Source organism: Epinephelus moara, chromosome 5 (assembly GCF_006386435.1).
Source record: "Epinephelus moara isolate mb chromosome 5, YSFRI_EMoa_1.0, whole genome shotgun sequence".
Taxonomy (NCBI): Eukaryota; Metazoa; Chordata; class Actinopteri; order Perciformes; family Serranidae; genus Epinephelus; species Epinephelus moara.
In genome coordinates this window covers 39,418,596-39,432,133 of record NC_065510.1, presented here as the reverse complement: position 1 = coordinate 39,432,133, position 13,538 = coordinate 39,418,596, and the positions used below count along the sequence as shown (strand labels likewise).

The following is a 13,538-nucleotide window of genomic DNA, read 5'->3' as shown; positions in this document are numbered from 1 at the left end:
CAATCATCATCCACCATTTTGAGTGTCAAAGGTAAATCATTATCTTTCACTGTGGTTATAAATTTACTTACACAGGACATCTGAATTCCTGTAGATCAATGACCCAATCATTTTCTCGACAAAATATACCATAGATCTGGCAATATTCTACATATGTGAAGTACTTTTGCATAAAAATGCTGAACTGTTGCTGCTGTTTGTAATTAGTAACCATTATTAAAACTATTCAACATGTGAGTACAAGATGTGTTTTGAATCTAAAGTACCTCAAGTGATGAAAAACTGCAGACATTTGACACCCTTCCACATCAAATGCTGTCACTAAGCTAAACTATCACTATCAATCTTTGTACTAAAGAGGAGTGAGGACCAGAAGATGAACAGAAGGATGATGACAGAGTGTAAAACACACCACTGCTCCATCAAACTGCTGAGCGAATTAAAAAAGAAAGAACATTTGATGTCAAGGAAGTACATAAATTAATCTCAATCATCCGTCTCCATAAACACAGGAAGATTACATTTACCAGAAACCATTTATTTTGCTCCTTTTGTCAGTAGAAATCTTACAGACACACAATATGACAGTAAAAACTAGACAAGCACCAACAAGAAATAAGAGCTTCATACAACACAGCCATGTAAAAATGTCATGTTGTTAGCATTGTAAACACATGTACATTAATGACAGTAAATTACACCTACAGGGGAGAATAACAACATCAAGACATTAATATGGTAATAAGCAGCCAGAAGGTAAACTGTACTGTAAATAGCTATATTGTATTTCATACATACACATTCATCTCAAGAGGGTTGACAGAGCTCCTATTCAGCTTAATAATTAGGAAGAAAAACAGCAATACTCTACATAAAACAAGACACGCTGTACAGGATCCTGTGATGTAATGCTCATAAATTCAATGTAACATGTGATCTGGGGATTGCAGGCTGGCCTAAGGACAATTTTAAATATTCACTTTGAATAATGAAGGACTAATCATTGATGTACTAAGACACCTTCTAGTGTCTGAATCTGTGCATCAATCACCAATCCAACATCATGTATTCTTGGACACAGAAAGGCCAGCATCAATTGACTTGACACAGACAATGACACTGTTGGTAAAGTGCATTATTTAGATACTGGATGAGGAGAGGATGTCTTCTACCAGGTGCTTGTAGACCCAGGCATCTCCCTTTAGTCTCTGACGACGGACCCCAACAACCTCTGGCCTCTGCAGCAGGCACACCTCCAGCTCAAACGCCATGGTTACCTTCCCAAAGTCACCCCAGGTCCGACACTTCAGGGTATACCTGAATGAAAGGAGAAGAAGGTGACACAGAAACATTACGATTGGATCAAAGACTGGGGCCATCTGATCAGAAATCGAGGGAAGGTGCGTCATCTTACCCTTTCTGTGTGAAATCGACTTTTTTCTCCGGCAGGATGGAGAGGATGTGGTTAAGGACCTGGTCTGGGTTGGTTTGACTGGTCAGAGTAACGTTGTACTGTGCCTTCGGAGGAAAGACGGATGAAAGAAAATGATGTAATGTGTGCATTTGTAAAAATAAGGGTTCCAAAGGTGTCCCTTTGGAGACAAGCCACAAAACCCCTGTATGGTTCTAGTTAGTACCTCCATTTTTAAGAGTATACAATATTTCTGGCAGGTGTGCACATTTTATACCTTGATCTTGCGTGGACCGTCACGAAGGGCTCGTCTCTTGCTGGGAGTAAGCATGGTGATCATCTTATCCAGGCCTCTCTCCAGGGAACCAAACACTTTTCCTCCTCTCTTCTTCTTCCCGCTGTCTCCCATAACAGCCATGTCCAACGACCGAGACCTGGAGAGCAAAGAGGATCTCGTATTTATTCACTTTGGCAAGTCATTTGATCAAACTGCTCTTACCTAACTAGATTACAGGTTAACATTTCAGTATTTGAACAGAAACAGGACTCTTACGCTGTTTACCATTACAGTCCAAATTCAAATTGACTTAAATCGAGAGACTTATCAACGTTTAACCGGAATTCAGTCTCTTAAGCCCATAGGCCACCCTGAGGTCCCCAGTGACCTTAGATGTGAACTTTAGCCTCCCACCCAACTACTGTCTGTGTTTATCCCATTCACTTATTAACATAGACACTTTCCCCCACTCCCTCTTTTATTTTTGGAAACTCCACTCACCTTCTCTCAGGACTCAAGGCCACTATTTCAACATTTGCAAGCTCCTTAAACTCTGCTACTCTCTTCTTGTTGTGCTCTTTAGAGGCACTGCCTCCACCTACAACACACACAGGAAACACAGAAACACTTTGGTTACCAAAAAAAAAAGAATATAAAAAAATGTTTCCCTTTTACACCCTGCTGACTCATCGGCCGAACCAGTCATCACATACTCTTGCTTTGCAGCCAAACATTGTTCAAACCAACAGAACTTAAAGCCGCAACAATTAGTTCAACTGTTGGTCAGCCAAAACAAGACATTCGAGGTCACCTCGGGCCCTGGGAAACTGGGATAGATATTTTTGCTGTTTTATAGACCACACAGTTAACAATAAATCACACGAAAATGATTGGGGATTAATCTGTAATGAAAACAATTTTTACTTCCATAGATATATGGAAGAATATATTTTTGAGTAGATATGTTAAAAATGGTGCAGAGGACACTGACAATATATTTCTATTTGGTGGAATGGTGCCACCACTGGAGAACAAAAACTGTTTTGGGTTTAAATATTTCTCTTAAAGGAGAAGTGCGGTATTTTGCACTTTGAGCCCCATTTCTGGGTTGTTTATGATGGAATGGAGTGGTTAAGATCAAAATAGTGACGACTGCTCATTTTCAGAGAATTTGGCTTTCCCCTGCCTGGCTTAACACCGCTGCCTATGGCCATGTGTGAACCTGTCCTAAAACCACCCTAAACATTTGTTTTCAAAGCCATGAAGCTCACCGAGTGGTCAGTGGTGTTCGTTAATGTTCTGCCATAAGAATCGTAGCAAACTGTGGTTTCCATCCGTATTTTCGATATTCATCTCGATTGTGGAACTATTTTTTTCAGCTGCCTCAAACCCATGTGTAAACTTCCGCTTGATCGTTCGTTTGACCCTGAAGCGTTATACACTCCAGCCCACTTGATGGCGATAATGCTCCTTTACGTGGGTGTCGCCAACTGGCAGGAAACCATTGCAATGAAATGGGGACACAGAAAAGAAGCAGAAGAAGAAGGTATACTCCAGTTCAGATCGGTAACCACAGCCGTCAAAATCAATTTTGAATGTGTCATCATCCAGAATCCACCTTTCAAAATCCATTGTGCAGCTGTTTAAACTTATTACAAAACTTTTTCTTTCATCTTCGTCACTGTCGAGCCGGCACTTTCGCTGAGCTAAAAGACTACAATGACTACAACCTTGTCGTAAACAACCCCCTTTCCGTTTCCGGTGGCGGATTACTACCAATGGACAATGAGGCTTCCTATATAAATCAATGGATTAGGCAAAATGTCAAATAAATCATCACGGATGGAAACCACAGTTTGCTACGATTCTTATGTCAGAACATCAGCGAACACCACTGACCACTCTGTGAGTTTCATGGCTTTGAAAACAAACGTTTAGGGTGGTTTTAGGACAGGTTCACACATGGCCATACACAGCAGGGGAAAGCCAAATTCTCTGAAAAGGAGCACTCGTCAAAATTTTGGTCTTAACCACTCTATTTCATCATAAACAACCCAGAAATGGGGCTCAAAGTGCAAAATACCGGACTTCTCCTTTAATGTCACTCAGCCTCAAGGGTTGGGTACCAATCTCAGTACTTTTAAGGATATCAACTGAATTTTGCTGTTGTTAGTAGAAATTCATGTTTAATCCATCAGCCCCAAAGGTTGGGACCTAAGAGCACATCTGGGTGAGAACACCCGGTTAAGACAAGAGGCAGAAGTGCCGTGAAGTGCCCCAAAGCCTGGAAGCCAGCCACGGAGCTTCGAAGCCAGCAATGGAGCTCTGCAGAGCTGCCAGGTTTAACATCAGACAGAGGGCAGAAGTGCCCTGATGCTGGGAAATTGACCACGGAGCTCGCCTACCCCTGCAGTGTGTTCAGAAATTACATTTTGTTATTACAGAGAAAGCACAGTACCGAGAAAAAAAACAAAACGGTAAAGTTGAGTACCTGTATCGAATCCCAGGTACCCTAACAATACCGTTATCGGATCAAATGTGATACCCAACCCTATGACACTGTCCAGACATTATGGAATCAGATTGTGGTTGCAACCTCAAAGTGTCTTACAAGTAAATGAAAAGGGGAAACCAGGATGAAGGTTGGATGAGAAAATAATCAGTGCAGCCCTTTGCTCTTATGCATGGAATTGGCTAGCTTTGTCATTGGAGCTTAACACAAAGGCTTTGGTATACAGAGACAAGAAGACACACACACACACACACACACACACACACACACACACACACACACACACACACAAAGAGAGAGAGCTAGGCTTTAGTGGCAAGAGAACACATGTCACTACAGCCCACGTGGGACGGTAAGCAGAGGAAAGAGACAGCTACACCTGTCACAGCGCACGCCTAGGGACAGACACACAGATCACGGTGTGCATGTGTGTGTGTGGACAAGTTTGTCAGAGGCAGCATGTCTGCACTGTAGCTCAGAGAACAGGAGGCTGTAAAGAGAGCAGGACCGCGCCAGATTCCAAGGGTTTAACACCAAATAGGTCAGCTGCAGCACGTTAGCTGGCTTATGGCCGAGTTTATAAGGGAAACTAATGAGGCCGGACACCTGAGCAGAGGATTCACTTTGACAAATAATAAAGACTTTAATGATTCTCCATTCATATTAGTGTCCTTCATTTATAGATAAGTGAGTAGAATTAGCTTCCTGATAATAATAACCTCACCTTTGAGTTGACAGTGATAAGTGTGTACATGTGTGTGTGTGTGTGTTCATTTTCAGTGGTTTCAGTAATGACAGCTAAATCATAGAAATATGAGTGGCTTTGGGATAAAAACAGGCCCAATAAATGAGTTTATTACCAGAAGACAATTTACTTGCAAATGTGTGGCATGTGGACGTGGCACTTGTGATTATGAGAGCTGCATGAAGACTGAGCGAGGGACAGATAAATGAAAGAGAGCGACGTGGAGAGGGGCAGTTGGCTAATGCAAATAATCTAATAGAGATTGTACTTCAAGCCCTTGTTCGGAACAAAAAAACAATTACAGTATACAAATAAACTGGATGATGAACTGAAACTCTGTGTTGCCGTGGGCTGAGTAGCAGAGAGACTCCTCACCTTTAGGTGTGACTGCATTGGCTTTGGTGCCATTGATGTTAGCATTTCCATTGGGTGTGGTCAACACATTCTTGTTGGGCCGTGCATTCTTCTTATTGGACACAGGGGTTCGAGGAGGAGGCAACGCAAATATTTCAACATCCTTCTCCTGCACAGCAATATTCTCCTTGTTCTCACAGGCTCGTTCTTGGTCTCTGTGCCTCCTCTCCTCACGGTGCTGTGTCTTAGTTCGCCCCCTCTCTGGGGTCGGGCTGTAAGCACACCTTTTCTCCACTGAAGGAGATGCTAGTCTCTAATGGAATACAAAGAAGAGATAAATGTGGTATGAGCAGATTTCTCTGTAAGACAAGAGACATGGCCCTTCACCATCGCAGCTAACACGGTTTCTAATCCAAACTTAATCAGGAAGAACACGGAGGACAGCAAAAACATACATGTGCCCCAGCTTTCACATACCATGTCGTTGTTGTTTGCAGCTCCATCTGGCTGACCTCTGACGCCCTGGGGTGTGTACTGTTTAACTGAAACCCACGGGCAGTCATCAATGTAGTCGGAGCAAAAGTCCAGAGAACCCACAATCACGGCGTCTTCATCCTCACTGAAGTGAAGGGCTTCCCTTGTCTGAAAGCAAGAGAGAAAATAAGATTTTGACAAAAAAAAAAAAAAAGAAAGAAGAAGACCAAAACACCAACAAAAACACTCAGTTCTGGGAAACATTAAGTACATAAGGTCGGGCTGGGCAATAAATCGATATTTTATTGATGTCATGATACAAGATTAAATATTGTATTAGATTTTGTATATTGTAATATTGTAAGTATTGTTTCACGCCTGCTTTACAGTAAAGTGATGTCATCTTCTGAACTTACTAGACTAGCTGTTCTTTATTTGCCTTCACACACACAATCATTTTGATTTATCCATATCGCCCAGCCCTAATGTAAGGTACAAGGTAGAGTCAAGAAGACTGAATCAGAACATGCAGCTGTAGGGACAGTCAGTAGCCCGAAGGAAGAACAGAGCATTTTGGGAGTTGTGGTATGGAGTCTGACCTGTAGTCCCTGGTGCAGTGGAGAGCAGGACTCCTCACAGGCTGTTGGTTCAGGGCGCAGGCGGACAGGTCTGCCCCTCTGCTTCTTTGACAGCAGCAGCAGGTAGGTGGCTGTGGTCTGGTCATACCGCCACTGTAGAAGTTAACATGTATTAGACTGCATTTCAAATACAAAGTATGTCAAATATTATGTTTGCAAAGAATACAAGAGGAACAGACATAATCAACATATGCATTTGTTGTGATGTCACCATTCATAACACAATGAAATCAACTGATGATGAACTGATCAGCATAATGAACATCAGTGCAGACACACCTCCTTGACCAGCGCTGTGGTGCTCTCCCTCGATCGTTTCATGTTGACAGCCATCTCAGTAATACAGTCCTCATCGATGTGACCGAGCTACACAAAAGGCACAAACACAAAATATTAAAGTCTTTTTTAAAAACATTTTATATGTGAGCACTAAAAGAATAATTCCCAAATAACATTCATATTACGGATTATGACATTGTTTCAGGGGCCTGTGTGGTGACTGGAGCGAACTAGAAAAACCCTCAGAGAATGGATCAAATTTTGACTTTGAAATCAAATGAAAAACTCTAAAGTAAAACAGGCAGCATACAGCCCCATAAACTGTTAGACGCTTCTGTAGTGTTTGTAGTTGTGCAGCTCTGTTTATGTTTATATCTACTATAGTGTTGTCATGGATGAATGTGTATGTGTGTGTGTGTGTGTGTGTGTGTGTGTGTGTGTGTGTACCGGCTGCCTGCTGTGCCACTCCACGGGGCTGTTGTAGTCTTTCAACACCCAGGGATGGTCCAGCAGCTGTCGAACAGTAAGACGCAGCTTGGGGTCCACCTACAGGATGCACACGGAAACTACAACTCAATATTCAAAAGCCTACACATCTATCTACAGTATGTCTAAAATGTTGTATGTGTTATAAAAATAAATAAAATCGTATTCTACTTCTATCAATCCAAAAAATTACTTCTACTCTTCTATTATGGCAAATTAATGTGGTTATGAGTTCCAGTGTTGTGCAGTGAGAAGCAATCTGGTGACTCGAGGAGTGAATTTTTCGTAAAGTAGCAACAAAGCAGAAGACAGGGGAGAGAGTGTGATTATTATTATGATTATGTACCTGCATCATCTGGTTGAGGAGGAGGACACTACCTGGAGACAGCCATCGAGGGTTATCATATTTACCTCTCTAAGGAGATTAAAAAAAACGTACAAAAAACACGTTATGAAACATTATTTTTTTCTGAATGCTTACACACTAACAGTGATTCTTGAAACACTATTGCTGAAACCATTAACACATTTAGCAAATGCATTTACAAAGCGTGCCAAACTGAATGTGCATTCTCTGTTTTAGTCAGTTTTTATAACACACTTTTTTGCAAAACTGTAAATACTGGTCTCTACATTACTACACTATTTGCCCTGTGCATTTCCACATTGACAGATGTGCCGCCTTGCTCAAGACAACACTGTATGTGATGTGAACGAAATCCTATGGCCAGAGGGGCCCGACACACAAAGAACACAAGACTTAGTCAAATTTTTTTTTTATCCTACTGTGCTTTTGTTGTTTGAGGAGTGTTACAAGATGTAGAGAAAAAAAATTACTTATTCTTATTGATAGTATGATATGTTCGGAATACACATCCATACTCAGCACATTTGGATACCTGTGTGTATGTGTGTTTCCTACATGTATGGCAACTTTTTTGCAAAATGATATGCCTTGCACACAGAAAAAGCAAAAGCTACAAGTGTTTTTCATTTATACTGTCAGTGTGTAGTTGGTGCTTGGTATGCATATTCAAATGATGGTTTGTGTGTACTGTGTTGACCCAAAAACAGATTTTTTTTTAAAGAGTTTACAGAGTTTTGCATTAATTGTTTGCTTTTGCAATGGCAATATTTCATAGACTAGAGATCACTTCTTCAGTAATTGCAGGACAAGGACACAAGGTATTTAAGAGCGATTCTGGAACACCAGTATTCAATCTCTGTCATAAGTCAAATAATAGATAAAACAATAAATAAAATAAAACAAAACTTTTTGTTACATTGAGTTCTGAATTTCAACTAGTTCAGCTCTGTCAGAGTTTTTGAGACTGCTGTCTGTGCTCTTACTGTAATCTTCCTGTAGAGGACCATGCAGTTGTCGTCATCAAAGGGAAGATATCCACAGAGCAGAGCGAACAGCAGCACTCCCATACTCCACACATCAGCCTAGAGGTTACACATCACACAGCAGTATTTCAGCTTTACAGTTAGGATTTCACAGCTCAGTTGCACTGAGTCATGCACCAGCGAATATGATCAGCGCACCATGAAAAGGCAGAATTGTGGAACAGGCAGGTAATCACGACTTTTAGTGGGAAAACAAATGCAAGTTTTGCAGGTTTAAATAAGGGCAAATCTTGAAATCACAGCCCTGGCGGTTTCTAAAAGTTGTAAACAGCATGCATCTCTCACCTCTGAACCAATATATGCCTTTCCCTGGATGAGTTCAGGAGCAGCATATGCAGGGCTCCCACAACACGTCATCAGCTCATAACCCAAACCTCCCTAGGCAAGAAATAACAACATGCGCATATCATGTTTATAGGCAATTATCACTGTGTAAACACTTGTCTATAGACATCAGCTTCAACCTAGACTGTGAACGGCCAAACACAACGTTGTGTAATGTAAAACATATTTGTGGGAACAACCAATTAGATTTGCCTCCACCCAAAAAATCTTGAACAAACAGCTAACAGGCTGAATACATTTAAAACTAAAACAACAAGACAGGGGATATGATTATGTACCTTTGGTTTGGCACACAATCCAAAGTCTATGAGCTTCAAGTTGTGGTCTTCATCAATCAACAAGTTTTCCTACAGTTCAGAGAGACAATCATCGCAGCAGACATTAAGATTAGTATGCAGTCACAGGCAAGGAGGAACACGTTGCTGTAGTTTCTCTAATGTGTCATGTTCTCTCAGTCACTCTTTAACATGCAATCAGTGGTTGTGTTTACCGGTTTGAGGTCCCTGTGTGCATATCCCTGGCTGTGGACGTAGGCCATCGCAGACACAATCTGTCTAAAAAACACCCTGGTCTCCTCCTCTGACAGACGATCCTTCGCTATGATGTAGTCAAACAGCTCCCCACCTGGACAGTACTGAGAGGAAGAAGAAAGGACGGAGAGAGAGAGAGAGAGAGAGAGAGAGATGCAAAATTACTGAATATAAAGAAGCTTTCCTATACATTTTCATTTCAATATTCCATTGAATTTCCAGACCTCTTGGTAGATTTATCATATTTGACATCGGAGTACAAATGGCTCGATGTAAATTAAAGTTTTTGAAAATCCAACTGTTAACATGTATGTTCCATTCTGACTATGTATGCTATTATGTTGCTGAAAAATTGACAGAAGATTTTAACCTGGTGGTGTGGCTCATAATCAACAATCTGTTCAGTCCATACTCCTACGCAGGGACTTGGGCCTGAGACATTCCACTGTTAAACATCTCTGCCCGAAAAAGGAAATAAATGAACCGGTGCTTCCTATACTTGCGTGGTTTCTTTCCCTTACGTCTTGAATGAAAAATATAATATTATTGTTTCCCCATATTTTTCACTCTTTTATAAAAGGGAACCAAAAAAGAGTAAAAAAAAAAAAGGTATAGTGTGTTTAGTTTTCTGATAACTTCATCACTGCATAACTCTATGCAACACTATACAATTCAAAGATATTGCTACATTTTCTTTCAAACTCATTTGGTCGCAGATGTCTGGATCTGGCTCAGTTATAAAGCTCTCAGGACAGAGCTGTTATGTAGGGTGTGACGTGCAGGAGTAGAGGATGCTCTGCATAGGAGTGCACATTGAGTCACATGCTAGATCTCTTGCCTTGCTTTGATGACATCAAGCTTGCCCTTGCTGCACTCTCTCACACAGTGGTTAACATTTTGGCTGCACTGCCTGCTCCAAACGCCATGAAAAAAACACTCTGCTTAAACAATCAGTTAATTTTTAGAAATGTTGTATGTCTAGAAATAAACTGAATTTTATATTTTAGAAAACAGAGTAGGGGCAATACTCTGGAAACAAATATTTTTCTATACTCGCGTTTTTTTTCCATTCTTATCTGGAAACTACTAAAATCAAATTTCATACTTTTCCTGCCACATAGAAACCCTGACAATGTCATATTCACACTCACACAGTCTCTGTGTATGTGTGCTTACCTCCAGCACCATGAAGATCTGGGTAGAGGTTTCTATGACCTGATAGAGACGACAGACGTGCTGATGACTCAGGTTCTTCATGGCCTCAATCTCCACCTTCACACGGGGCAGATCATCCTAGGGTGACGAATGGTTTGTTATTGGTTTTTGATGTATAATTTTTAATTTATTCTGTGTACTTTTTGAATTGCTGCATTTTTTTTAAATGATGATGCACATGCTCATGCACATTAAGATAAGCAACCATGGGCATCCATGTAAATGGATGAAGAACAAAATAAAGGGTAAGAAGGTTATTGAAGATGGTGAGTAGCTCTGGGTAGGGCTGAGAAACAATCTGATATTGTTTATCAACTTTCAGTTCACATTTTGTGATTATATGAAAATATTCTGTCATAATTTTACAGAATTCTGTTGTCCAAATATTAACTTTTGTAAACCCATCACATTTTAACTATTGTAAAAAGTTTTGTTTGATGTAATGTAACAATGGTACAACAGTTAATTGCATTAATCATAATTTCATCATAATGTGCTTTTGCATACATTTATCATAAATAGACAGATTATCGAGAAATCATCTCAGACAATTTTGTGAAACATTGTCAGTCAGAACAGCTTCTCAAACTTAGGATTTGTATGGCTTCCTTTGTTTAACATTATTGTACACTTTGCACTCGTCACCTCAGGGTTTTGAAACTTGTAATAGTTTTTACATTTTATCGACTACAGTCGATACACTTTTAGAGACTATACACATTTTACAGGCTTGACTGAACAAACTGGCTGTTGATAATGAACATATCTGATGCTACTGTTTTCAAATCAAAATGCTTATGATATTCTTCAAGTTAATGTTTTTTTTTCTCTCGCTTTGTTGGGTTTTCCTGTTCAATGCAAATACTTACAGCAGATCAACAACAACCTAAGTAAGCAAAGTGTCTCCTTGACTCACCCCTAGATCCTTCTTGTTCATGATTTTAATGGCAACCTTCTCTCCTGTCAGGATGTGTCGACCCAGCTTGACTTTAGCAAAGCCTCCTGACAAAGTATATAAACACACATCAGAGAGATATGGCACTGACAGAGCTTTTTCACTCACTGACATGTATTAATAATGTCATTACCTGAGCCGATAGTCTCGTAAATCTCATAGTATTTGTAGAGCTCGTCGGCTCCGCGTTGCTCTGTTCTTTCCACAGGCATCCTCCCTGCTTCAGCCGCACGATGATACACCTCCCTGCGGTGAGAGAAAACGGTTTAACGTTATAGCAGCAGTGTTAGCGCTCAACTCAATAAGACACTCAACTAAACGGGAAAAACACAGCTTTCTTTGTGTTCAAAATAAACTAAGTTAGTAGCTAACATTTTCTAGCTGCTAGCTATCGTCACTTAACGCTGAAATAAACTGTAACGTTAGCTACAGAAATAAAAGTAACACCAGTAAAACCTAACATATGCTACTACACGCTAGCTGAATACCGCTCTCGATATTACCTGATAATTTACCTGTATTTTAATGAGAACGGGAGAAGAGGAAGGTAAAAATCAATGAGCAACCATACGCCACATAGACAAACCCTGTGGCAGGCAGAGATGTTTTGTTACAGAAGTTTGAATTTCGCACGTTGACGTTGACTCCACTTCCGGCTTCCGGTTTGTGCTTCGTGCGCACTCTTGTGGTAAATAGAAGTACTGCGGCAATGAAAAAAGGGATTTAATTACATACAATACATGAGGCGGTAGTTTATGGTACCGTTGAGTTGTTTTACATTATACCGACAGGTGTTTTATTTTATGTCATTTTATTTTATTTTATTTCGCCTACCCTCAATCTAGATGGGATGGACAACATATTAGAAAAACCCTCTTTGTAAATTACCATAAAGTTGAATATACACCTCTCTCATCAACAAAAGAACTTAATAAGCTTTTCTGAAGGCAGACAGCATTAGTTTTAGCCAGGTTTACCAAGTAAAATGGTAACTGATTTTACAGACAGATGTAGGCTACATACACAGAGTTCATAGCAAGCTGAGAGAAAAACGAATAAAAAGAAGACAGACATAGCAAATGCAGATGTGATCCATAAAGGTGCAGTCCTTGATACAGTTAAGCATGATAGTTGATCTTAGAGAAGGCTTGAGGGCCAAAACCATAACGAGCCGGGCTGAAACTCATCTGAATAAAAGAGAAAAACACATGAAATCAGACTGTGCAGCACTTGCTGACTTCTTCTGTCAGTGATCAGTACCTCACTACAACCCAATACAACAATATTTAAATACTCAAATACAAGTATGAGTCATACATTATTTTATTTAAGTAAAAATTTTCATAAAGTATCAAAAGTAAAAGTGGACCTTAAGTGGAATAACCCCTCTTGCTGTTATATTGATATGTATCATATTATTGAACTGATTGGACTGATATGTTAATGTGTAAGAAGCATTTTGATGTTGGTCAGAATAGATCAGACTTTTAATCTGTGAAGTGGCCAGTTGTTTAACACCACTACAAGAGGGAAAGATCAAAGTGAGCAAAGTTTAATTTCTGGGGCACTGATGCTCATTTGAGCGAACAGCACAGCACAGGTCTGAATGCTTGATTCATTCAGTGAGGGGGCACAATGGCTCTGTTATGCTATGCATTTTATGTTGGATTTTTACCTAATTACACTCATCTTCTCACACCCATACACACTGTATGAATAAAATTACCCCTTGTGTACCCCCACAATGCAGCATTGTTAGACTGAGGGTCTTAATTGACCTCTTCTGCTCTATCCCTCCTTACAATGGACGTTTTTTCACAGCAGACAGTTTTATTTGTCACAGGTGAAACTAATAATACTAACGATGGCTCAGTTCCATTAAGTGTGCCAGTAAATGATTCCAGTGA

The 13,538-nt window shown here is 40.2% G+C and overlaps 1 protein-coding gene across 1 annotated transcript; it reads right to left on the bottom strand.

The window, feature by feature from the left end:
- Window positions 1–517: 517 nt before the first annotated feature.
- On the bottom strand, window positions 518–12,274 carry melk (maternal embryonic leucine zipper kinase). The gene is made up of 18 exons (XM_050045374.1): window positions 12,147–12,274; window positions 11,765–11,877; window positions 11,593–11,678; window positions 10,638–10,754; window positions 9,422–9,565; window positions 9,210–9,278; window positions 8,872–8,964; window positions 8,527–8,625; window positions 7,523–7,591; window positions 7,138–7,236; window positions 6,691–6,777; window positions 6,373–6,504; window positions 5,777–5,941; window positions 5,321–5,612; window positions 2,190–2,286; window positions 1,689–1,845; window positions 1,415–1,518; window positions 518–1,317 (listed from the first exon to the last, which is right to left on the bottom strand). Exons 2-18 carry the CDS (start codon window positions 11,841–11,843, stop codon window positions 1,140–1,142), a joined length of 2,067 nt encoding a protein of 688 aa, XP_049901331.1. The 5' UTR covers window positions 11,844–11,877; window positions 12,147–12,274; the 3' UTR covers window positions 518–1,139.
- Between the last annotated feature and the right edge of the window lie 1,264 nt (window positions 12,275–13,538).